Genomic DNA, 22,774 nt, shown 5'->3' on the forward strand with positions numbered 1-22,774 from the left:
TTCCACCTCTTTGTCTGATTGGCTAAAATTGAGTGGGTGATTCCCAAATGCATTTTTTGAGGAGGTCTCTACTGAACAAAATAAGGCGTTTCCCAATTTTGGGGTGTCTTTAAACTGAAATAGGTCTTAAAAAATAATGATGGATGGCTTTTTAGGGCTTCTGTTCTTTTTTGATTGGATGGTTAAAAATGCTTCATCCCAGCCCAAAATCAGGAAATGCCCCTTTTTTGTTACGCAGAGACCTAAACTTGTGTGACCATGGCCGACAAAACCTTTCATGAGGGTCATATTTAAAAAAAAAAGAGAGAGAGAGAGATTTCTATTGATCTATGAATTGTTAAAGAGATTTAAATTCAGTCATTTTCTCACCCTCGTGTTGTTCTAAATTTGTATGAATTTCTTTATTCTGATGAACACAAAAAAAAGATTTTTGCTAAATGATGGTAAGCACACAGCTGATGGCACCCATTGAAGTTGTCTTTTTTTCTACTATTTCCTACTACAGGATTAGAACAACATGAGGATGAGAAAATGAGGAAATTAATTTTCATTTTTTGGGTAAACTATTCCTTTAAGATAGGACAATATTTGACTGAAATACAACTATTTGAAAATCTGTAATCTGAGGGCGCAAAAACCTAAATATTGAGAAAATCGCCTTTAAAGTTCTGCAAATAAAGTCCTCAGAACTGCATCCACTCACAAAAATAAAAGTTTTAAAATATTTATGGTAAAAAAAAATGTATAAAATATCTTAATCGAACATGATCTTTATTTTTATCCTAATGATTTTTGGCATAAAGGGAAAGTGTATCCCTTATCCCATAAATTTATTCATTTTGACCCATACATATGCTACAAACATACCCATGCTATTTATGACATGGTTTTGTGGTCCAGGGTCACAGTTTATGTGAAATCTACAAAATGTAGACTTACGTCTCTATTCTTTATCAGTTTTCCATTTATTACCTGTCAAATCTACCAATACAAATACATTTTATATGAAGCGCACATTCCCTAAGAGTATAAAGTTCTGTTTTCTTTTGACAACTAGAGGTTGGTAATATAAATATGGGCAAAATGCTGACAAGTCTTAATCTGCCTTTACAGCAACGAGCCAAACTCATAACGACAGGCATAATTATACCTGATACAGCATGTTTGTAAGGAGGAAAAACTGCACACTTCTTTTGTCATAAAATACAATTCCTCTTAAAAATGTATAATCTAATATAACAAGACACACCCATAATAATTTCACTCTTTTAGTCCAGCAACATTTCTTTTATACAGTGATATTCTTTGAAAAGCTGGTGAACAGTTTTGTTTTTCATGAGAACTTGCAATCCATCAGTTGAATTATTGACGGCACAGATTCAAGTCTGTCCAAAAATGCTTTGTACAGTTTCAATGAAAAAACAAAAAGGATATTTGGCAATGTACACTGGGTGAAGGTTGCATGATGTCCACAGTATATTGTAAGCTACTTGTGTAAAATTAGTTGTTTCTCAAGATCACATGCTTCCCTCTGGTTTCCAACATTTATTTATTATGAGGAGTCATATGACCAAAAACTTCCCTTTGTCCACATATGCAAGTTAACCAACGAGAACGGTGCAACTATTGGGGTTATACCATTTCCACCTGGTCTCAGCGCTGCCCCGTGTAGGCACGGAACCAGGACGTGACGGAAGCAGCTGCAGATGAGATCATGCCACCAGCGTTGCCCACCGGCTGAGACGCCTGCATTCCACTTTGGGAAAGATCCATAGGCTGAGACGGGATGTCACAGAAACGAGGACTGGGAACTGTCTCCCAGTCTGTGCCCAAGTCCGTTTCTTCATCCGTTACTGCCTCGTCTCCGCTCTCCTCCGCAGGTCCGGCTGCCTCTGGTTCCACAAACTCCATAGATTCTTCTAAGCCTGCGCTCACTTCAAAAGGCCCAGTTCTGTGTGGTGGATGAGGGTAAAAGTGAGATTCTTAATAATGGATATTGGGTCATAAATATTTGGTACAGAAATAAGTCAACATGAAGGTGGAAGGTTAAAGGTGCAGTGTGTAACTTTTAGAAGAATCTCTTGACAGAAGTGCAATATAATATACGTAACTATATTATCAGGGGAGTATAAAGACCTCAAATAAGAAACAATTGTTTTAATTACCTTAGCATAATATGTTTTTATCTACATACACTGCGGGTCCCCTTACATGGAAGCCACCATTTTGTGTCACATGTTTCTACAAAAGCCCTTAACAGACAAACTTTGTTTAATAAGTTGCCTCTGATAGCCTGGTTAGCCAGACCTACATCAAGATGTAAGGTCTGGCAACTCTTCACACAAACGGCTCAATGCAAGGGGCGGGATATAAGGTTGTCCCTCAAAATGCCTCTGCACGCAATAGGATAGCGCTATGACCAATCAGAGCAACGAAGAACGAAGTTTTCAAGTAGGAACCGTCGCAGCTCTGTCGTCATCATGTTAAGCCCGCCCCACAGACGCTACACACGATGTGATTGGCCTGACCAAATTTTGGTTTTTGGAGCTGTTAAGTGTATTGTGAGTGCCTAGACTAAACCCTGGCAGCAAATATATTTTGCGGCCGCTAGGGTGCGTCTAGATTTCTAGGCTATGCCTCTGATGTAGACATGTTGGTCCTGTGGCATCTACCGAAGCTTTTCTATGCGTTTCAAAAGCGAGGGGTCAACTGTGGACGAGCCTTGGGTTGCAATTTGCAACCTCACCACTAGATGCTGGTAAAATTTACACACTGCACCTTTAAGATTATTAAAAAATGTATCCGAACGTTCACTGAAAATGTAAAATTGTGCCCATATTCTCAAAAAACTTGTTTTAAAAAGCATGCATATGGTTTATTTAAATGCACATAGTGTATTTATGTTAATTTTATGCAATAAAAAATTACATTTGCACCATATTTATGCAAGTTACGACTGAATGGACCTGAAAATGTCAAATGGTGTAACTTTCAATTGCGCCAAAGAATTAAAAATATTAAATATTTTATCCATCTCGATGGCATGTAAGCGTAATCATCATAATAAAAAATCATTAAAAAAATCATTTTATTAGTTATTTCTAAATGTAAATTTTAATGCGTTTTTGTCATATTTGTCCGGTCATATACAGTACTGAAAACAGCTCTGTTTTCTAAATAATCTTTGACAAATGATGTAAAAATTTATGTAAAAACCATATTACACTAAACTATATAATTATATTTTATTCCACATTTTTATGAATAAAAAAGGCTAGTTACACCAATTTACATTTTTGCAATTATCCCCCAAATATTCTTTCAAAATAAAAAACAGAACATTTTAGACTTGGTCCTCAAAAAAGTAAGTACTGTCCAAATTTATTTTGAAATGTTAACCCTTTTAAATTTAACTGAACCATACGGACACAAAATAATAAATGTCACCTCACTGACCCAAATAACTACAATTCAGAGAATACACAAATACATAATACGTGACCCTGGAGCACAAACTAGTCATAAGTAGCATTGTTATATATGCATTAAAGCAACACTATGTAGTTTTTTTACCTTTAAATAATGTCTCTAAAATTATTTCAGTGATAGAACAACTTTTAACTGGACAAATTGTACTGTTGCTGCAACCTGAGCAGCCTCCTAGCTGCTACAAGCACACTCTGAAAGTGGCGGTGGAGGGTAGAGCACACAGCCCCGCCCCTCCCCCTGCCTGCAGAAGAGGTTCTGATACCAGGCACTGTTGCGCTTTTCAACCACATGGGGGAGCTGTGAGTCATTTTTACATGGAAACTACATAGTGTTGCTTTAAAGCCAAAAAAACATTTGGGTCAAAAGTATAGATTTTTCTTTTATCCCAATAATCATTAGAATATTCAGTAAAGATTTTGTACATAAATATATAAAATCTTTATTTTGTGAATGGATGCATTGCTAATGACTTCATTTGGACAACTTTAAAGGCGATTTCCTCAATATTTAGATTTTTTTCACCTTCAGATTCCAGATTTTCAAATCTCTGGCAAATATTGTCCTATCCTAGCAAATCCTAACTTATTTATGACCCTTATGACCGTTTTTGTGGTCCAGGGTCACATATTGGTTTCATTGAGAAAGAGGTATGCATGCTGGAAGAAGTTCTTCGAAAACCTTTTACCTGCCGAGGTTCTTGTTTGCTGGTGACACTAAAAACATGATGTTCCTCAAAGTATGGTGAGGATGAAGCTCGCCGTCGACATGCTGTGGGGTGAAAAACATGAGAGATGTTAGCGCAGCCACAATCTTCACAGATCACAAAAGACTCAATAATGAATTGAAGTATTACCTGCGAGAAGCAAAGGTGCAGGATGTTGGTGTTGATTTTGTTTACAGCACGGGTGAAGCGGTATCGGGTCAGATTATCACCGCAGAACTCGCTGTGGGGAAGAAAAAAGATGTCAGACGCCTGGGGGTTCAACTTACCTAAAATAAGAATCAACTTTGTGCTACATGTTAAAGATTTTTCCTGTCAAACTGTCACAAAGATCACGAAAACCACAAAAACACACACATACAAATGTGTTAATGTTCTCATTCAAAGGGATAGTTCACCCTAAAATGAAAATCAATGGTGCTCCAGTTTTCTACTAGATTACAAATATTATGCTTTGTTTAGCAAAAAAATACATTTTTACAGGTTTGTAACAACTTGAGTGAGTAAACTATGACAGAATTTTCATTTTTGGGTAAACTATCGCTTTATAAGAGAATTAACTCTTTCCCTGCCAGCGTTTTAAAGAAAAGCCAGCGCCAGCATTTTTTTTATGATTTTCACTAAAGTGTATTCTCTTCTAGAAAATGTTCTTCTTAAAATATATAAACATACAATATATCAAATAAAAGAACAGGCCCTCTGCTTTAATTGTTAAGATTCTTCAAAAATGCTAAATTTTGAGCAAAAAGCTGAGATAACTGCATTGTCTTTTGAAGAGATCAGATTTTGAACGATGAGCTGTAAAAAGATTAATCGCGATTAATCGCATACAAAATAAAAGTTTTTTTTTTCACAATATATGTGTACTTATTTTGTATGTAAATACACACACATGCATGTATGAATTTAAGAAGCAATTACATGTGTATATATATTTTTTTATTTAGATTTTAATATATTTTATATTATATATAAATAAAAAAATACACAAATAACATTTTCTTAAATGTTTACATGTATGTGTGTATTTATATATACATAATAATTATAAACAATCCACGCACAAATATATCATGCAAACACAAACTTTTTGTATCCGATTAATCCCGATTAATCCTTTGACAGCCCTAATCAAAACATACACAGAGTTTTGAATGTTTTTGGATCAGTGGATGCTTCAGTGTTTTATAAGTTGGGTAAGAGCGCCATCTAGTGGATAATAATGGAAATATGGATTGCCGTAAAAACTCGTCATTGGCAGGGAAGCGTTTTCTCTTAATTGAGAAGACAACTCAATGGCGGGGAAAGAGTTAAAAGTGATACAAAAAACAGCTATAGTATTTTTGACAATACATATGTTGCTATAACCTGTTGCACAACTTTTTCGGAAGGTTGACATCCAGAATATGAGACAAGATGTTGACGAGCTGTGTGGCATAGCAGAGAGCGGCACTGATGGTGTGGGCTGGGTTCATGTGATCCAACTCTACACAAAATAAAAAAAAAAAAAACATTTTATTACTTCACAATTTTTTAGTGTTGCAAAGCAGCCGTACAATAAAAAATATCATAAATATTATAAACATGATTATATACAGGCAGTGGAAACATGAGGAAAAACAGAAATAATAGAAAACAGGAAATACATGGTATTATTGCTCATTTTTTATAAACGACGGGTTATACGATATGACTGTTATATCTGTAGTGCTAATAAGTGTATATGTATTCATTTTTTCATACGATCAGTTATCTACAATGTAAACACACAATTTACGGTACTGTGTTAAGATGTTGTTTTGAAGAATCTTTTGAAAAAGAAACTTAATACAAATATAATTAATAGCATATTTAACATATAAGGTGAACTCGCCAATTAGAAAAAATGTGACATTTAAATCGACTTACAGCCCTAGGCAACAAATACCAAGTATGTTAGATATGCTAATGCGCAGGGCTTTAGTAATGTATGTATCAACAAAACCACTCAAAACAACTGCATTTGGTCAGAAATGAAACGAAACGGACACTGATTTGTTTTCTGTACCTGGCCCCTGGTTTCCACTCTTCTCCTCCACCCAGTTGTAATAAGCTGAACAGTCGCCATTACTAGGAAGCGTGACATCTGGCCCGGTGATGCTGATGCTCGTCTCTCCGTTTTGATCATCCCAGATCCAGCGGCCCGAGTGATACGTAGTTCGTCTCGCCTCGGCGAGTTCACAAACGGTGCTAGAGGTCAAAGCGAGATCATATTCAGCCACAACTGGATCGGCAGGGTCCCTGAATTATACAAAGAAACGTTGTAAAAACGGCAGATTGTAGGCCTACTCAAGAACTGGGCTCAAGCAGTCACATATGTTAGGTTTGTGATTTTTTTCTAATGCCAAGAGAGAGTAAACAAGCTCTTTACAGGATAAAGTATGCAAAACTGTTCAAAAAATGAAGGTGTGCTAACCTAAAAGCTACTATTTCCCCATTACTCATAATTTCTGAGACTGTGATTGGCTCTGACCTGCTGCCTTGCTTCTCCTCCTGTATGTGAAAGATATGTGTGGTGAGGTCCAGGATGTGCTCTCTCCGTACTTCGGCAAGCGCCTCCAGCTTTCCCTGAAACTCTTTGGATCTCTTTTCCAGAAGCTCACCAAGACGTTGATTGTGTCGCTTAATTTTATCTCTCTTCTCCTGATGCCGACAGGCCCGACGCTGAAGTCTCTGCCCCTCCTCTTGTGAACGTATCAATAGCTCCTTGCCTGAAATAGGACAAATATAAATTCCTTAAGGTCCAAAGTACAAACCATTCATGGCATGTACTTATATGACATTCGACTCACCACTTTTCACTTCTTCATTGCCAGTACAGATGGCTTCTTTGAGTTGCTGGATCTTCATCTTGCATGACATGATTTTCCACCTCTGTAAACAAAACACACAACCATTAAGTTGAAATTTCCCACATAATAAAAATGCACATGTTTTCATATTTGGTGAATGTAGACAAAGCCTTTCAACTGGCTTACAAGCTGATCAGCCTGAACTTTCTTCTCCATGGCTTTAATGACTCTGAAATGAGAAAAATGACATTCATAAGTCTAAAATTGATTTGTGATTTTATAATGTCCACCATAAGATACTGATCTCATACCTCTGTTGTAGATCCTCCTTTTCATTTTTCAGCTTCTGAAGTCGTTCAAGTTTTTCTGAGTACCTGTCATTGGAATGTGTTCATTTATTTTTGTATATTGATAGTTTAATATCTATCAATCAAACTCAAACCAAACTCTCTCTCTCTCTGATTTTCAGCAGACAATTTTTACAGCAAATATTAAATGGCATCTTGTAATCCATGACAATAAGTACTAAATTATTAAAATAATAAAAAAATCCATTTGAAAATATATATGACTTTGGATACCAAATGTACCTGCAATTATATAATCAACAACTGTCAATATCATTATACACTTAGTGCTGGGCAATGATTAATCGCATACAAAATAAAAGTGATTTTTTTTTGCATAAGATATGAGTGTGTACTGTGTGTAATTACTATGTAAGGGATAATGTAGAGGCAGCCGGTAGTTATTGGGAAATAAGTCCCGACAGTGTGATCAGGACCCGACGCGAAGCGGAGGGTCTTGTATCACACTGAAGGGGCTTATTTCCCAATAACTACCGGCTGCCTCTACATTATCCCGCTTATTACACGGCTACTTGTCACATAAGAAAAAAAACTGGACATGAATATGAATTTGAAACATTTTATTGGCATATTTGTTTTAAATTAACATTTTTATCCTTCCGCGAAACTTTGCACAGATGCATAAAATGATCGTAATACCTTATTAAGATCCTCTGCTTCATACTTGTCTGTCTCCATTTTTTACTCTTTAGCCAGTCTTTGAGAAGTTTTAATGCCCATTCTATATTTTTTGTGTGTTGGCTTCGTAGCTGTCATGCTCTATTTTGTCAAGTTCAGTCTCAGTAAGCTCTCTGTGTCTTGTCGTGGTTGTCGAGTGTTTGTCACAAGATGGCGCCAAACAGACAGTAATCTTTATTGATCTTTATTGGCGCGGAGCGATTTTACTCGTGCAAGTAGTCCGGCTATGCGTTATTATTTTGGAGCGGTTATTATTTGAAAAGAACGAACCTGCAAATGTCTCAACTGACCAATCAGAATCAAGCATTCCAGAGAGCCGTGTAATAAGTATATATAAATACACACACACACATTCATATATATATATAAACAAAAAAATTTATATATAAATAAAAATGTTCTGAATTGTATATATGTACCTGTCTGTGTTTAAATATACATAATTATTACACACAGCAGACACATATTATGCAAAAATGCACTTTTATTTTAAATGCGATTAATCGCGATTAATCTTTGCCCAGCACTTATACACACACACACACACACACAATACTAGATAATATATGTTAATACTATTATAAACTATGAAACACTATATCAATGTTTTCCAACAAGGGGGCCGGGGCCCACAGGGGGGCTTCAGCAGATTTCCAAGGGGGTCTCAAGATTACTTACAATTTTTAAAAATTGCCCAAAATAAACATTAAAATAAGCTAAAACAAGCAAAAAACATTTTTTTTGTTTTGATGGGGTTTTTGGCCATTTTAGTAGGGAATATACATCTATCTTATTTCAAGCTCTAGTTAATTTTATTTGGAAAAAAATGAGTGAGTGGGGGCCCCACTCAAATATTGTTGTGGGCCTTGAAGTAAAAAGGGTTGGGAACCACTGCGCTATATCATACATGGATAAACACACAAAGGTTACAAACCTACAAACAAAATAGATATAAACTAGTTATTTACAAGGTGGTGTAGTTGTGGATATAAAACTCCTTTATATGTATTTATAGGTATTCTTACATAATATTAAAGCAAACATTGCAGCCACCCATACAGCAAAAAAAAATTTATTGGGCAAAAAATATGTTTTAAATTAATGCTAAATACATTTTGTAAAAATAATGCTCATTTAAATATATTTTTAAATTTAAAAATATATTTCGTTTCAACCTTCATATATTAACATATATTTCAAAAAATATTTCAGGGGCAACAAATACATATCTAATTTTACAACCCATATGGCAAAAATATTTTTTCTGGCAAAAATATAAAGTACGTATGTATAAAATTATAAGTATATTTTTGCAGTTGAAAATATGTTTATGTTTACAGGTTATAACATAGTTTTTCGTCCAATGCAACTTGAATAAATTCTTCAAAATATATTTATTTTTAAAATATATTTCAAAATATATTTCAGTACATATATATTTTAAATATATTTAAAGTTATGTTTAAAAATATATTTGTGCAGTATGGGTAGGTTAAAACAGTGTTTGTCAACATGACTCAGCTAAAGCTAACACCATGTCAACACATTCTAACAATTTCTAAATACTCTTACAATGTTTATTCAACAATTTAATAAAACCACAACCATACTTAAACACTGATCAATAATGTCTTCAATAAAATGTATAGATCTACAGAGACAGATCGATTAAACTAAAAACTATTCAAGTCTATCTGTTGTTTACAAATTAGCTTTAGCCTGCTAGCATCCCAATGCTAGCTGTGTTAGCACGCGCTGTAAATTATAACACGTAAATAATAAAAATCTGCACACCTCTCCGGGTTTCTCCCGTCAAAATACACAAAATCTCCGTTTTGGATGCATCGGGCGCATGTCAGTCTGCGTCGGGCTGTGTTACAGAGCGGACATCTTTCCACCGCTACATACAAGCCTTCAGCATCATCCAGCGCCTCCACCATCACAGCGGCACCAGCGCCAGCACACCCCACCTGAAGCTGCTGCTGAGGCGGCTGCGCTCGTACAGGTGTCCGGGCCTCTGTTCCAGACTCTGGATGTTCTTCACCAGGCCCCACAGCCCCGGATTCGGCTGTCAATGGACTAGCCATGATGATACCGGATAAAAAGCCTTAAAGGAACTCTATCTGTTAGATTTACATGATTTGGGGGTTGAAATATCCAATAAGTAGTGCTTTTAGTTCACCTAAGCCTGGTGTATATAACTAGCAGCGCGTGTGTGATGTCGCTGAATATATCCACTGTACCACGTGATGTTTGTTGTTGTGAATGTGATGTCACGTGGTGTGGTACATTAAGTCCTTTTTTCCAAATTAACATGGTTGTGATTGCATTAAATAACTGGCTTTGTACACTGGCTGGTAAACGATACTAGAAACCATCAAAGCAATTCTAATGGAAATTATTGTTTATATAGTTTACCCTAAAAATTAAAATGTATGTGATTGTTTATTCACCCTTATGTCATTTGAACCCCCAGTGCCTCTCTTTGTTCTGCAGAACCCAAACACTGATTTTTTTTTTAAATGTGTTGTTTAGGGTTTTCTGGTTATTATGGGAGCGGATGGTGACTACTTCAGTCGCCATCCACTTTCATAGTAAACAGAAAACCCTTTAAGCTCAAAATTACCTAAAAGTATTTACTGTATCATTTCACAGCTATCAGGGAGGCAGCTGGTGGACAATGCATTTTTACTGCCGTTGTACCAACACGTATATTCAAATGAAAACTTTGAACACCACTACTCCATACTGAATGGTACTGAATGAATAAACACAACCTGCTTTCCATACCAGTTTGGCAAATAAAAAAAGTTCAAAGTTTATTGTTCTTGCTTCAGCACAGTCACAACACATAAGCGACAAAACCATCTGGGTGCATACATCGTTCAATATTTTAACAAAACATTTACTCTTAACAGTGGCCTTGGGGATGTTGGCATATGCTATAAAAATACATTAAACTATGTACAATAACAAAAGTCTTGGTTGAATTATTGCATTCGAAGACTCGAAGACAAGGCACATAATCACATACAGGTATTCACATGAAACATAGTTAGTAAGTGCACAATTTCTACTGTTTCCTGAATCCTTTCAGGATGGGGTAGATATTTTCAAAGGCTTCATAGATCTCTGACCTCTCTTTCGCACCTGAAATTAAAACAACATTCGGAGAAGCAGTTAAATGTGGTCTTACGAAAACTATTTCAATGAATAACTATCATTTTTTTTTATACCTGTGAGCACAACTTTTCCAGATACAAAAATCAGCAAAACAATGCGTGGCTTCACCATGCGATATATCAAACCAGGAAATAACTCCGGCTCATAGCTTAAGATGCAAAATGGTTTAGTGTTACAATAGCTGTATTAGTCAACATCAAATTCTTTAAAGACACACATTTGTGCCTGCGCAGACCTGCTGAACTGCTGGTGAGTGAGGACCAGGCCCTCCAAGCGTATAGGAAAGCAGACGTCACAACTTCCAACCATGTTTTGGATTTTGAAGTCCAGGAATTTGGCAGGAAAGCCTAGTTTCTGTACCACCCGAGCGTATTTCCGTGCAGCAAGGCGAGATTGCTCCTCACTGCGTGGAAAGATAAACAATGAAAACTACAAGCACAGGGTAACAGACACATCTGAGACTATACTGAACTAAATTTAGATGATATACAGTGCATCATATAAAAAAATTAGGAATATACCTCTTTGCCCCAGTGCAGACCATTTTTCCAGAGCTGAATATGAGAGCGGTGGTTCTTGGTTCCCGAATCCTCATTATTACGGCAGCAAAACGCTTTGAAAAAGCAATGTTTGGAGAGAATAGCATTAAGTAATGTACTGCAATAATTTATACTGGATATTTAGAAAATATACTGTCGTATGTAGTACCTTTGGATTGTATTCAGCGTTTCGAGCCTGAAGTGCAATGGATTTCAGGTCCAGAGGGCAAGCAAGGTTCACCGTTGACACAATATTCCTGTGCATTAGTCAAAGAACAATTAAAAGATTATGTATGGCACATTTTTTTACAGAATTATCAATCACATATATGTTGCAGGAGCAATTTCTTAATTAAAGAATTGCAAATGTATCAGTTTACTTCTGTATAAACTGCATAAATCTTACTGTAATTGTGGAATGATGCCTGAACTTTCCGCCACTGGGGTCATGGGGGTCATAGGGGTCATGGGTGTCATTGGGAGAGTGCAGAACTGGGATGTATTTTGGACAGCATTGCTGGTGTCAGTCTCTGCCTCCGGCGGACAGTAAATGCCACTGTCCTCATTCCGGCTGAGATCCCCAGCCAGCGACGGCTCATCCTGAGCACTCAGTTCATCAGGTAGGAAGCTCAGGTCCAAGTCATCAGTGGGATCTTTCTCATGAGAGGAGGAGAGGAAAGAGGGATCCTGGAGCTGTGGAGCTGGACCCTGTATATCAAGATCCCCATCAAAGATGTAATTAGATGAACCCTTTAGATGAACACAGAGAGAGAGAAAAAACACATATATAGCTTAAAAGGCTTGAATTAAGCACCACAGAAATGTATAAAATAAAAAAATTATAAAAGACACATACCTAATTATACAATTTTATTATTATTTTTAATTATAAAATACAATGTATTTATTTTAAATTGCTTTTATATTGAACAATTATACAGAATGTAACCATGAATTTGTTGTTTGCATTTTAAATATATAAAAAATATTTATATTATATTGAATTTACGTCCAGAGAAATGTAAAAAATAGAAAAATTGACAATGACACTGACAGTGATAATAATTAAATATATTTTTCATCATTATTTTTAATAATAATATACAATGTGTTTATTATAATAACTTATTTTATTGCAGATTTTATAGTTACACAAAATGTAACCATTGTTGTGTGCATTTAAAATATCTAAAAAAGAATTGAATATTTAAAATTTAATAACTGATTACATTTATTCTTAATTTTATAGCTATTTACATTACATTTGAAATTATTAATATTTTTTTCACCCATTTAAACGTTAACTTCCATATTTCATATGCATTTATTTCCATGTATATTTCTGCGTTTATTTGTTGCATTCATTTTGTTAGGTGTTATAAAATATCATTATAAGCATGCATGGAAACAAACTTACATGTACTAGAAATATATTGATTAATAGACACACACTAATACTTAAGCATTTGATTTTTGTTTTTACTTTAACTTTAAAAATTAACTCACAATAGTCTGATCAAAGAAATTTTCGAGGGATGCCTCCTCATCCATGTTCCTTATGGTCCATGAGAAGAACAATATTTACAGAAAACGAGGAGAGAAATCGTTCCCAAACTCAACAACACTGATGCCTCAGGCTTCATGTACACTAATTGGCATCAAGTGTGAGCTCAGCTGGCCTCGAGGGCGTGACAATAACTTCAATAATTTAATTTCAGGATTAAAGTTACCTCACAGACGAATTATCTATTAAAATTCTTAAAACATATTCTGTATTATTGACCATTCGCGTTTTCATAAATAATAACGCATTTAAAATAATTAATCGCTGTTGCAGTGCAACCTCAAACCGGAAGAGGGCGACAAACACACGCTTCGAATATTGTGTCGCTTCTGCGCATGAGCGGAAAACACGTATCATAACACTGCAACTGTAAAAATGTGAGCTGAGCGAATATGAACTGTCACTAAGCAGCAGTTTTACATCAAAAACAGTTAAATGTGTAGACATTTGAGAATTTGCTAAGTATACGTACACATGTCAAGAGCGTGCACGACGTGTTGTTTAAACTAATGCAAGGTTATATTTATTTATAACAGCATGTGGAATGGATCCAGTGAAAGAGTGTTTGAGAGATTTTACTAAAGAAGCACGAGGTGAGTTTTTTTAACATTATATCACAAAAGCAGTTTCAACCCTCAAAAAAACTACAAAAAATTAGTGAAAATCTTGACCCCAATATGTTCATGACGTCATTATTGTAATCTTATTTTATATGTTGTCTTTTCTCCTTTAGAGCTTTATCTAAATGAAGAGGTGCCATACCTGAACGAGCCCCTCTCTCCACTTCAGTTTTATCGGGACTGGATTGGTCCCAACAAGCCCTGCATCATTCGCAATGCCTTTAATGATTGGCCCGCTTTGTCTAAATGGAACCCTGCGTACCTCAGGTCAGCCAATCAGAGGGGAGCATGTAATTGTATTTATTTTAACCAATGCTTTTTATGTTTAACCCATACGTGTTTTATACACTTTTTTTGTGCCATTTTCACAGAGAGAAAGTGGGCACCAAAATCATCAGTGTGGCTGTCACTCCCAACGGATACGCCGATGCCGTTAACGGGAATCGCTTTGTGATGCCAGAGGAGCGTCAGATGAGTTTTTCCTATCTGCTGGATATCATAGAAGGAAAAGTGAAGCGCGGTTGTGGTGTGTTTTATGTTCAAAAGCAGTGCTCCAATCTGACCGAAGAGATACCAGAACTGACAGGAGACGTGCTGACTCACATTCCCTGGATGAGTGAAGCTCTCGGCATGTTGACACTTTTCTGCATGCTTGTGATATTTTGGAGACCAAAATATTGTGTTTATGTTCAAATTTTGCGATTTTTTTATATTTAGGGAAACTGCCTGATGCTGTAAATTTCTGGTTAGGTGAAGAAAGTGCAATAACATCAAGTGAGTCTTATATTAAAGGAGCATTGTGTAACTTTTAAAAGGATCATGCTTGACTGAAATGCAATATTTTATACATTATAACTATATTATCAGTTGTCTATAAAGACCTTACATAATGAACTCTATTGTTTTTATTATTAAACAATGAGACGTTTTAACCTACATACACTTTGGGTCACTTCTACAGTAGCCCTAAACTGCTCTATAGAGCGCTTTTCCTCATTATGTTGTCTCAGACGATGACGTGTCTGCCTGTGACGCTACTGTAGCTTCACTATGCATTTCAAAAAGGTAGGGGTGAGCTGTGGACTGAGCGGTTGGTTGCAATTCACAGTCTCACCACTAGATGCCGCTAAAAGTCTACACAGTGCACCTTTAAAGGGATAGTTCACCTAAAATTGAAAGTAATGTCATTAATGACTCACCCTCATGTCATTCCAAACTTCTAAGACCTCCGTTCATCTTCAGAACACAGTTTAAAATGTTTTAGATTTAGTCCGAGAGCTTGTTGATCCTTCATTGAAAATCTACGTACAGTATACTGTCCATGTCTAGAAAGATAATAAACACATCATCAAATAGTCCATGTGACATCAGTGGGTCAGTAAGAATGTGTTGAAGCATCAAAAAATACATTTTTGTCCAAAAAGAACAAAAATTAAGACTTTATTCAGCATTGTCTTCTCTTCTGTGTCTGATGTGACGCGGCTGACGTGTTATGTGGTGCGCCCCAGCTGTTTTTGTTGTTTTTTTTTTTGTGCGCCCGGGCTTTGTTTACAGTCTGAGGGAGACGCACGCTGTAAGTTTGAAAAAAAGCTTTGCAAACATGCTGAGGATAACACGTCACTGCAGTCACGTGAGTTTAGTCTCGCGCATGCGCTTCACAACAGACGCGGAAGAGAAGACAATGCTGAATAAAGTTGTGATTTTTGGACCAACATGTTTTTTTGATGCTTCAACACATTCTAACTGACCCACTGATGTCACATGAACTACTTTGATGATGTTTTTATTACCTTTCTAGACATGGACAGTATACCGTACGTAGATTTTTAATGAAGGGTCAACAAGCTCTCGGACTAAATCTAAAACACCTTAAACTGTGTTCTGAAGATGAACGGAGGTCTTAAGAGTTTGGAACGACATGAGGGTGAATCAACTCATTAATGACATTATTTTCATTTTTGGGTGAACTATGCCTTTAATTCTGAGATCCACAAAACTAATTTATATCCACATAATGCAGTAGTAAAAGTAATGTAAGGATTTTGTTTTCTTCCGTAGTGCATAAGGATCCGTATGAGAATTTGTACTGTGTGATATCTGGACAGAAAGAGTTTATTTTACTTCCTCCCACTGATAGACCTTTCATACCTTATGGTAAGGCGTTATTTTAAATATTTTATAAATCGGCAAACAAACCCTGTATGTAACTTACTGCGCTGTCTTTGTGTTTTTTTTTTTAAATAAAAATATATTTATTTTACCAGAGCTCTACCAGCAAGCAACATACAGAGAAAAACAAGATGGCACATTTGAAATAGTGGATGAAGACGGTTCTGCCAAAGTTAGTTTAAAATGCATCATAAAAAGCATTTTTGTTAGTGGGTCTAGTGAAATTGTAGTACTTTGTGTCTTATAGACACTTATAGATGTTTTAACCCATGTTTGGATAAAATACAGTGGTTCAAATTAACCTAGAAATGTCCACCCAAAATGTATATAGTTCTGTTAACACCTGTGTGATCTGTTTGTACTTCTCCTCAGGTGCCCTGGATTCCTGTAGACCCTTTGAATCCCGACTATGAGCGATATCCCTCCTACAAGCTGGCTAAACCTCTGTACTGTACTGTTAAAGCAGGAGAGATGCTGTATCTTCCCTCTCTGTGGTTTCATCATGTGCGACAGTCACATGGATGTATAGCAGGTGTGTGAGGGGTCTTTAAAAAATACAGTGCACACTTTAATAATGACTCTTAATAGGTTTGAAAAAGCTGTTTCTGTTACTTTTATTTAAATAATTAGTTGTTTAAATAATCATTTAGGTAATAATGTATTGTTTAACGAAAATGATGATGCTAAACTTGATCTTTTTGTGTTGGCAGTGAATTTCTGGTACGACATGGAATATGATATTAAGTATAATTACTTTCAACTTGTGGAGTCCTTGACGAAAGCAGTGGGAACGCTATGACGCTGTATCATCGGATTCAAATGTGACCATCTCAGGCTGATACAATAATAACAGTTTTAAAGTGAATATGTGCCAGTAGATTCTTTGTCATGTGCAAAAATACTACAGTATACAGTGTTTTCATGTAATAAATACAATTTTATTCATTTCACTTCTGAGAAAGATTGTGGATGATAAATTATAGAAACATTAAGGGTAGAAACACAGCAAATGGTTTGACAAAGTCACAAGTTTCCGAAAAAAAAAAAAAGTTTTCTGGTCCATCTGTAATCCTAGACTACAACTTGATCAATCATCCTGTACTGTGTGTTAAATGAGAACTGAATCCTGAAGGTTCAAATGATTTTTCGTGAGGAGCAAGTCAAGCGTACAAGCATGCGTTCTGGTTTAAAGAGCAAGCCAACCCTAAAATCCACCGATCCTCATGCATAAGTAGTGTTTCATGCTAATGATTCATGTGACACGGTTCCCCATGTAATCCTACTTTCCATATATTGTTCGGCTCTGCACCATTGCTGTAACCCACTAGCTAACAATATCAAGAATTTGATGTTACTTTATTATTTAGCTCATGCATTGTTGGAATGGGGAATCTGATGTCTAATGCATACTATCTAGCTTAAAGGTGCAGTGTGTAATTTTTAGAAGGATCTCTTGACAGAAATGCAACATAATATACAAACATATATTATCAGGGGTGTATAAAGACCTTTTTAAAATGAACTGTTATGTTTTTATTACCTTAGAATGAGACTTTTTTATGTAAATACACAGAGGGTCCCCTTACATGGAAATCGCCATTTTGTGCCGCCATGTTTCTACAGAAGCCCTTAACGGACAAACTATTTTACTAAGTTGTCTCCAATGATGACATGTTTTTCCGGTGGCGGCTACCGTAGCTTCTCTATGCGTTTCAAAAGTGAGGGGTGAGCAGTGGACTGAGCCGTTGGTTGCAATTCACAACCTCACCACTAGATGCTGCTAAAAATTACACACTGCACCTTTAAATGGCTAAATATAATCACAAAATTACTGACATTAGTAAAAGGGTTTTATAAAAGGGTAAATTTAGGCTGGCCTTAAAGGGATAGTTCACCCAAAAATACAAATTAGGTCATCATTTACTCACTCTCATGTTGTTACAAACCTGTATAAATTTCTTTGTTCTGGTAACAGGGTTCAGACACTGAAAGTCAGGGAATTTTTTATTTTTATGACCAAGTCGTATTGTTTGTTGCTTTAAATTTTAGTTTCCATTTATCAAAATAATCTGCTTGTTAACTTGTGAAATAAGGACTACCATTTAAATAACCATACAATTAAAGCAACTGTGTATTGGCACTGTACATTAACTCTTTCCCCGCCAGCGTTTTTTAAAAAGTTGCCAGCCAGCGCCAGCATTTTCATGATTTTCACAACAGTTTAATGCCTTCCAAAAAAACCTGTTTCATCTTCATAAGTTCTCTTTTTATTGCCTCTCAAATATGGGTAGGTTTCTTCAAAAAGCTGAGATTATTCAATTTTTGTGAAGGACTTTTGATAGAGATCAGCTTTAAAGCGATCCTCAAAACATACACGGACATACTTCCGGGTTTTATAAGTTGCAGAAGAGCACCTAGTGGATAATAGCGGTATTACGCATTGCCAGAAATACTCGTCATTTGCAAGAAAGCATTTCTCTTAATTAACTAGTCAATGGCGGGGAAAGAGTTAATTTCACGTATTGAAGCTACATTTTTTTTTAACTCAAGGTTACATTATACAGGCTCACGGCATCCTGGACGTAGGTGGGAATTTGACATTTGACTTAAGAGTGGGAACCCTGTGGTTAATACAAACTGATCAGAAGCCCCATTAACTTCCACCTAAAAAAAGTATACTATGGAAGTCAATGGGGCTTCTGATCGGTTTGGTTACAAACAATTCTCAAAATATCTTCCTTTGAGTTTATCAGAACAAAGACATTTATACATGTTTGGAACCTGTTGAGAAAATGATGACAGAATTTTTATTTTTGGGTGAACTATCCCTTTAAAAAATGAAGTGTTGATTAACATTGCAGCACTTGCACAATTTCAATGTTAACGGTACCAGAGAGACCATAACAGTGGCGAGATAGTGAAAGTCTTCAAATAAAACGCACCCTGTACAATTTTTTTCTCCCCTGCAGTGACTTTTAATCAATTTTAGGTATAAAATCATGCTCAAACTGCATGATATAATATGAACCGTGGGTAGGACTTTAACACCAATGGGTGTTTCACACTCTGACATCCTTAATATTTAGCAAAATGAATACCAAAAGCAGTTGATAAGCTGTCTACATTTGCATCAGTATGTGATCCGTGGGTTCAAACCTACAGTATTTTGTACTATACGTTACTATAATTTATAATGGTAAAATTGTACAGTGTGCGCTCGCTGACTTTAGCTTGGAAAAGCACCTTCAGTTTTTAACAGTATAAGAGTATCTGAACATTATAAAATACACTATGTTCATACAGATAAGCAGTTACAGTACATGTAACATATTACAATGCCATCTTTTGAATTAATATATTAGTTTAAAGACAACAAAAGTGCTTTACTGTACATCATCAATATGGAAATACAGAATAGAACGCTTTAGCAAGGAATACAGATGGGTGGGTATTACAGAAAGTAAGGATTTTTAGGAAGTGACCTGCTTTGTTTTAGGAAAATGACTAGTGGAATATCACAACGTACCTTTATGAAGATCCTTGAAAAGTACAGCAAAATCGTAAACTTTCTATCATAAAATATATCAATCTATTAGGTTATGGCATCTTCCCCGGCCCGGTGTCACCAGAATCATTCAGTTGTGTTTTTGTGGCAGTTTTGTTTTGGTTGACATTCACAACCGACTGTAGTGGCCTATAGGAACTTGTATGAATTGCAAATGCCAGATTTATTATTCTTCATCATCAAATTGCTGGTCAACATTAAGGCACCTGTATCCTTGAGACAGACAGTTACCATTTCAAGTACAAAAGCTTCTGGAAAAAAATGCATACAAAATCTTCATCATTCAATTCGGGTTAGTTAAACATGCAAGCTGTCGTGAAAGTTTTTCCCCATACATTATTACTAGGGATGCACCGAAATTAAAATTCTTGGCTGAAACCGAAAAAGAGGAAACCAAGGCCGGAAACCGGAACACGGAAATAAAATTATGCCAATTATTAGTACCATTGCATTTATGGCTATGACTGTGTACTAACTTTACTAGGGGTGTGACGGATCACAAAACTCACGGTTCGGATCACATTACAGTTTTTCGAATTATTTTTCAGATCAGCAAAAAAGGGGTGGGAAAAATCTAATAACAAATAAAGAAATTACAAACATTTATAAAAAAGAACAAAGTTTAAGGTCTAAAATTAGCATTAGGTACAGAAATCGAATGAAATGAATAATAACACTTCATTGTATAAATTAAATGTATTTCTTTTTTAGAGCTACAGAAGTGATTTTCTCTTTGTCTTGGGTTGTTTGATTAACATTATTGACACAGACTTAAGTGGATTAATTGAGGTTACTGTCTCTTTAAAATAAGCACAGACTGGTTTCTGCCTGTAATCTATACATACACTTAAGACATAAACGAATGTTTTTATTAGAAAAAGAATACTGTGGAGATTTTTTTTTTGTATGTGCCCTGTCAATAACAGAAAGTTTTATGTTTGCTTGCTTTTTGAAACGCGTCTCTCCGTGTATGCACTACTGAGTGCACTTAAACGCGTGCGCACACACAGACGAAGGGCGAATTCAAGCGTGCAGCACAAACAGTCGTTCCACAAAAAACCATTATGTTGTTTTTCATTGCTCTATTCACCAAATGTATGTTAATGGACTACAGTGTGAGACACAGTAGCGCAAATCTCTCTAAAGTTTACAGATCAAGACTTCTGATCTTTGAAGGGCGTAGTGATAATCACGTCTGACTGGAGCTGGACCGGACACATTCAACCGCATGTGCATCTGTGCCTACAGAAAACTGCTCACTTTAGTGCCTTTTTGCTGTTAAATTGTTTAAAATCACTTGAATGTTAACATTTGCAAGCCTTTGAAACACGTGCAAATGATAAACTTTCCCTACATAAATTTGCGTATTAATCCGGGAATCGCATGCAAGCTTCTTGGATGCGTTTCGGCCGTATTGTTTTGTGATAAATGTCTTTTATAAATTTAATAAATTTTCGGTGGCCGAATATTCGGTGCATCCCTAATTATTACCTCTAAATGCTAAATGTCCGGTGACACTGAGCTTTCCTCACGAACCAAACAGACCCTGCTGGGTGTCACTGTACAAAGAGTGTCGGTGACCCATCATCACATAATAATAAATACACATCTCAACGTCCCAATTAAACTTGAGAGCATCGGCACAAACACAACATAGAGTATAAAATCATTTCAGTAATAAAAAGTTAAAAGTGAGATCAAACCGGATTGTTAAGACTTCCAGGGATGCCCGTCCCTCGAGCATAAAATATCAAATTCAAGCAATGTGCAAACATACGTTTGCTCTTCACATTTCCTGTAACAGTGTTTCACTTCAATTTGTCAGTCTGCATCCATATTAAACTTTTAATGATTCGTCTTCAAGACAATGGGATCCATGGCTGTACCATGCAGCCAACACAAACCTTCGTGATGAAGAACCCTTGCTCATAATCTGCAGATATGTTTTAGTATCAAAATGGCAAGAAAAGCCAAGGGTGTGTTGTTGCTGTAACAGCGCTAAACATGGAGGTAGAATAGCTGCGTTCCTCTCAATCTCTTTATTTAAAACACATCATGGCTTGGTATCCTTAGATTTTGTCATCCATCCTCTTTTCCACTGCGTTGAGGAGCAGTTTGGAGTACTGCTCTAAAAGTGCTAGCGTCCGGTCATCACCCAGAGTCGAGTCGCGGTTGCCCGACGCGTACGTGTGGTCGGTGCTTGGCGATCCTGAAGGAGCGCATGGAGGAAGGGAATTCAGCTCGGCTCTCATCGCTTCAAACGCTTTGGCCAGCACGCGTGTCATTTCCCTCCTCTCCTCACCGGAGTCGGTGGAGTTGCTTAGCTACAAGAGCAGACACAGATACCCAAAGTTAGATTCAAGTCATCCGCACAAAGCGATTTTGGACAGTCTGTTGGGCTGAAGTGCAGCCTACTCTACAATTTCATGTGAATGCGGTTAAACGATAACCTACCATTTTATATAGGTGGGAGGCTCTTTTAAAACTGCTCTGCAATTCATTGGCAACCATCCTACAAGAGTCCACGTTGAGACATGTGTCTGCAGGGGGAAATTTTTTTAGAGTCATGCTGAGGGACAAAACCATACATTTGTAATTCAAAAAAAGACAATTTATTTACAAATTGAGCAGAAACACAAAGGATGAGATATTAGATATGGGAAATTTGATTTAGGAACATGATTTATACATGTAGGACATTTGGCACATGCTTTTATCCAAAGCGACTTAAAGTGCATTTAAGGTATAGATTAGCATGTGTTCCTGGAATCGAACCCATGACCTTTTACGTTGCTAATAGGGATGCTTAACGATTAATCGCGATTAATCGTTAGCAGAATAAAAGTTTTTGTTTACATCATATATGTGTGTGAACTGTGTATAATAAATTTGTATAAATAAATGTACACACATGCATGTATATGTTTTAGAAATGTTTACATGTGTATATACATTTGTATATTTATGTATAATTTATATTACATATAAATATAAATACTTAATATATAATTTTTTTTTTCTTAAAATTATACATGAATGTGTTCATA

The 22,774-nt window shown here is 36.1% G+C and overlaps 4 protein-coding genes across 5 annotated transcripts in view; 1 reads left to right on the plus strand and 3 right to left on the minus strand.

The window, feature by feature from the left end:
* Window positions 1-300: 300 nt before the first annotated feature.
* atg14 (autophagy related 14) lies at window positions 301-10,340 on the minus strand. Its single transcript, XM_065253678.2, has 10 exons — window positions 9,882-10,340; window positions 7,353-7,415; window positions 7,228-7,270; window positions 7,042-7,123; window positions 6,723-6,960; window positions 6,258-6,490; window positions 5,579-5,696; window positions 4,343-4,433; window positions 4,175-4,257; window positions 301-1,951 (listed from the first exon to the last, which is right to left on the minus strand). Exons 1-10 carry the CDS (start codon window positions 10,172-10,174, stop codon window positions 1,654-1,656), a joined length of 1,542 nt encoding a protein of 513 aa, XP_065109750.1. The 5' UTR covers window positions 10,175-10,340; the 3' UTR covers window positions 301-1,653.
* A 547-nt stretch (window positions 10,341-10,887) lies between these two features.
* Window positions 10,888-12,410, minus strand: tbpl2 (TATA box binding protein like 2). The gene is made up of 6 exons (XM_065248950.1): window positions 12,216-12,410; window positions 11,979-12,066; window positions 11,792-11,883; window positions 11,506-11,673; window positions 11,324-11,418; window positions 10,888-11,237 (listed from the first exon to the last, which is right to left on the minus strand). The coding sequence occupies exons 1-6, from the start codon at window positions 12,284-12,286 to the stop codon at window positions 11,161-11,163; spliced, it is 591 nt and encodes a 196-aa protein (XP_065105022.1). The 5' UTR covers window positions 12,287-12,410; the 3' UTR covers window positions 10,888-11,160.
* Window positions 12,411-13,735: 1,325 nt separating this feature from the next.
* On the plus strand, window positions 13,736-17,112 carry jmjd7 (jumonji domain containing 7). Its single transcript, XM_065253682.1, has 8 exons — window positions 13,736-13,966; window positions 14,107-14,260; window positions 14,365-14,621; window positions 14,711-14,767; window positions 16,052-16,147; window positions 16,258-16,334; window positions 16,535-16,694; window positions 16,873-17,112. The coding sequence occupies exons 1-8, from the start codon at window positions 13,918-13,920 to the stop codon at window positions 16,959-16,961; spliced, it is 939 nt and encodes a 312-aa protein (XP_065109754.1). The 5' UTR covers window positions 13,736-13,917; the 3' UTR covers window positions 16,962-17,112.
* mapkbp1 (mitogen-activated protein kinase binding protein 1) overlaps window positions 17,079-22,774 on the minus strand; it is a 56,174-nt gene continuing 50,478 nt past the window's right edge. For both annotated transcript variants that reach the window (XM_065253680.1, XM_065253679.1), the window contains 2 exons: window positions 22,182-22,267; window positions 17,079-22,051 (listed from right to left, as the gene is read on the minus strand). In XM_065253680.1, the coding sequence (XP_065109752.1) occupies window positions 21,797-22,051; window positions 22,182-22,267 (341 nt within the window). In that variant the 3' untranslated portion in view covers window positions 17,079-21,796. The remainder of the gene's footprint in view (window positions 22,052-22,181; window positions 22,268-22,774) is intronic.

This window comes from Paramisgurnus dabryanus, chromosome 17 (assembly GCF_030506205.2).
Source record: "Paramisgurnus dabryanus chromosome 17, PD_genome_1.1, whole genome shotgun sequence".
Lineage (NCBI taxonomy): Eukaryota > Metazoa > Chordata > Actinopteri > Cypriniformes > Cobitidae > Paramisgurnus > Paramisgurnus dabryanus.

Coding starts and splice junctions, on each gene's coding strand:
- atg14 (XM_065253678.2), bottom strand. CDS start 10,174: ATGGCTAGTCCATTGACAGCCGAATCCGGGGCTGTGGGGCCTGGTGAA. Junction 7,416..9,881: donor GACGGGAGAAACCCGGAGAG/GTGTGCAGATTT, acceptor TTCCAATGACAG/GTACTCAGAAAAACTTGAAC. Junction 1,952..4,174: donor GCAAACAAGAACCTCGGCAG/GTAAAAGGTTTT, acceptor TCCACCACACAG/AACTGGGCCTTTTGAAGTGA.
- tbpl2 (XM_065248950.1), bottom strand. CDS start 12,286: ATGACACCCATGACCCCTATGACCCCCATGACCCCAGTGGCGGAAAGT. Junction 12,067..12,215: donor GGCATCATTCCACAATTACA/GTAAGATTTATG, acceptor ACTAATGCACAG/GAATATTGTGTCAACGGTGA. Junction 11,674..11,791: donor GTCTGCACTGGGGCAAAGAG/GTATATTCCTAA, acceptor CTTTCCACGCAG/TGAGGAGCAATCTCGCCTTG.
- jmjd7 (XM_065253682.1), top strand. CDS start 13,918: ATGGATCCAGTGAAAGAGTGTTTGAGAGATTTTACTAAAGAAGCACGA. Junction 13,967..14,106: donor TTTTACTAAAGAAGCACGAG/GTGAGTTTTTTT, acceptor TTTCTCCTTTAG/AGCTTTATCTAAATGAAGAG. Junction 14,622..14,710: donor CTGGATGAGTGAAGCTCTCG/GCATGTTGACAC, acceptor TTTTATATTTAG/GGAAACTGCCTGATGCTGTA.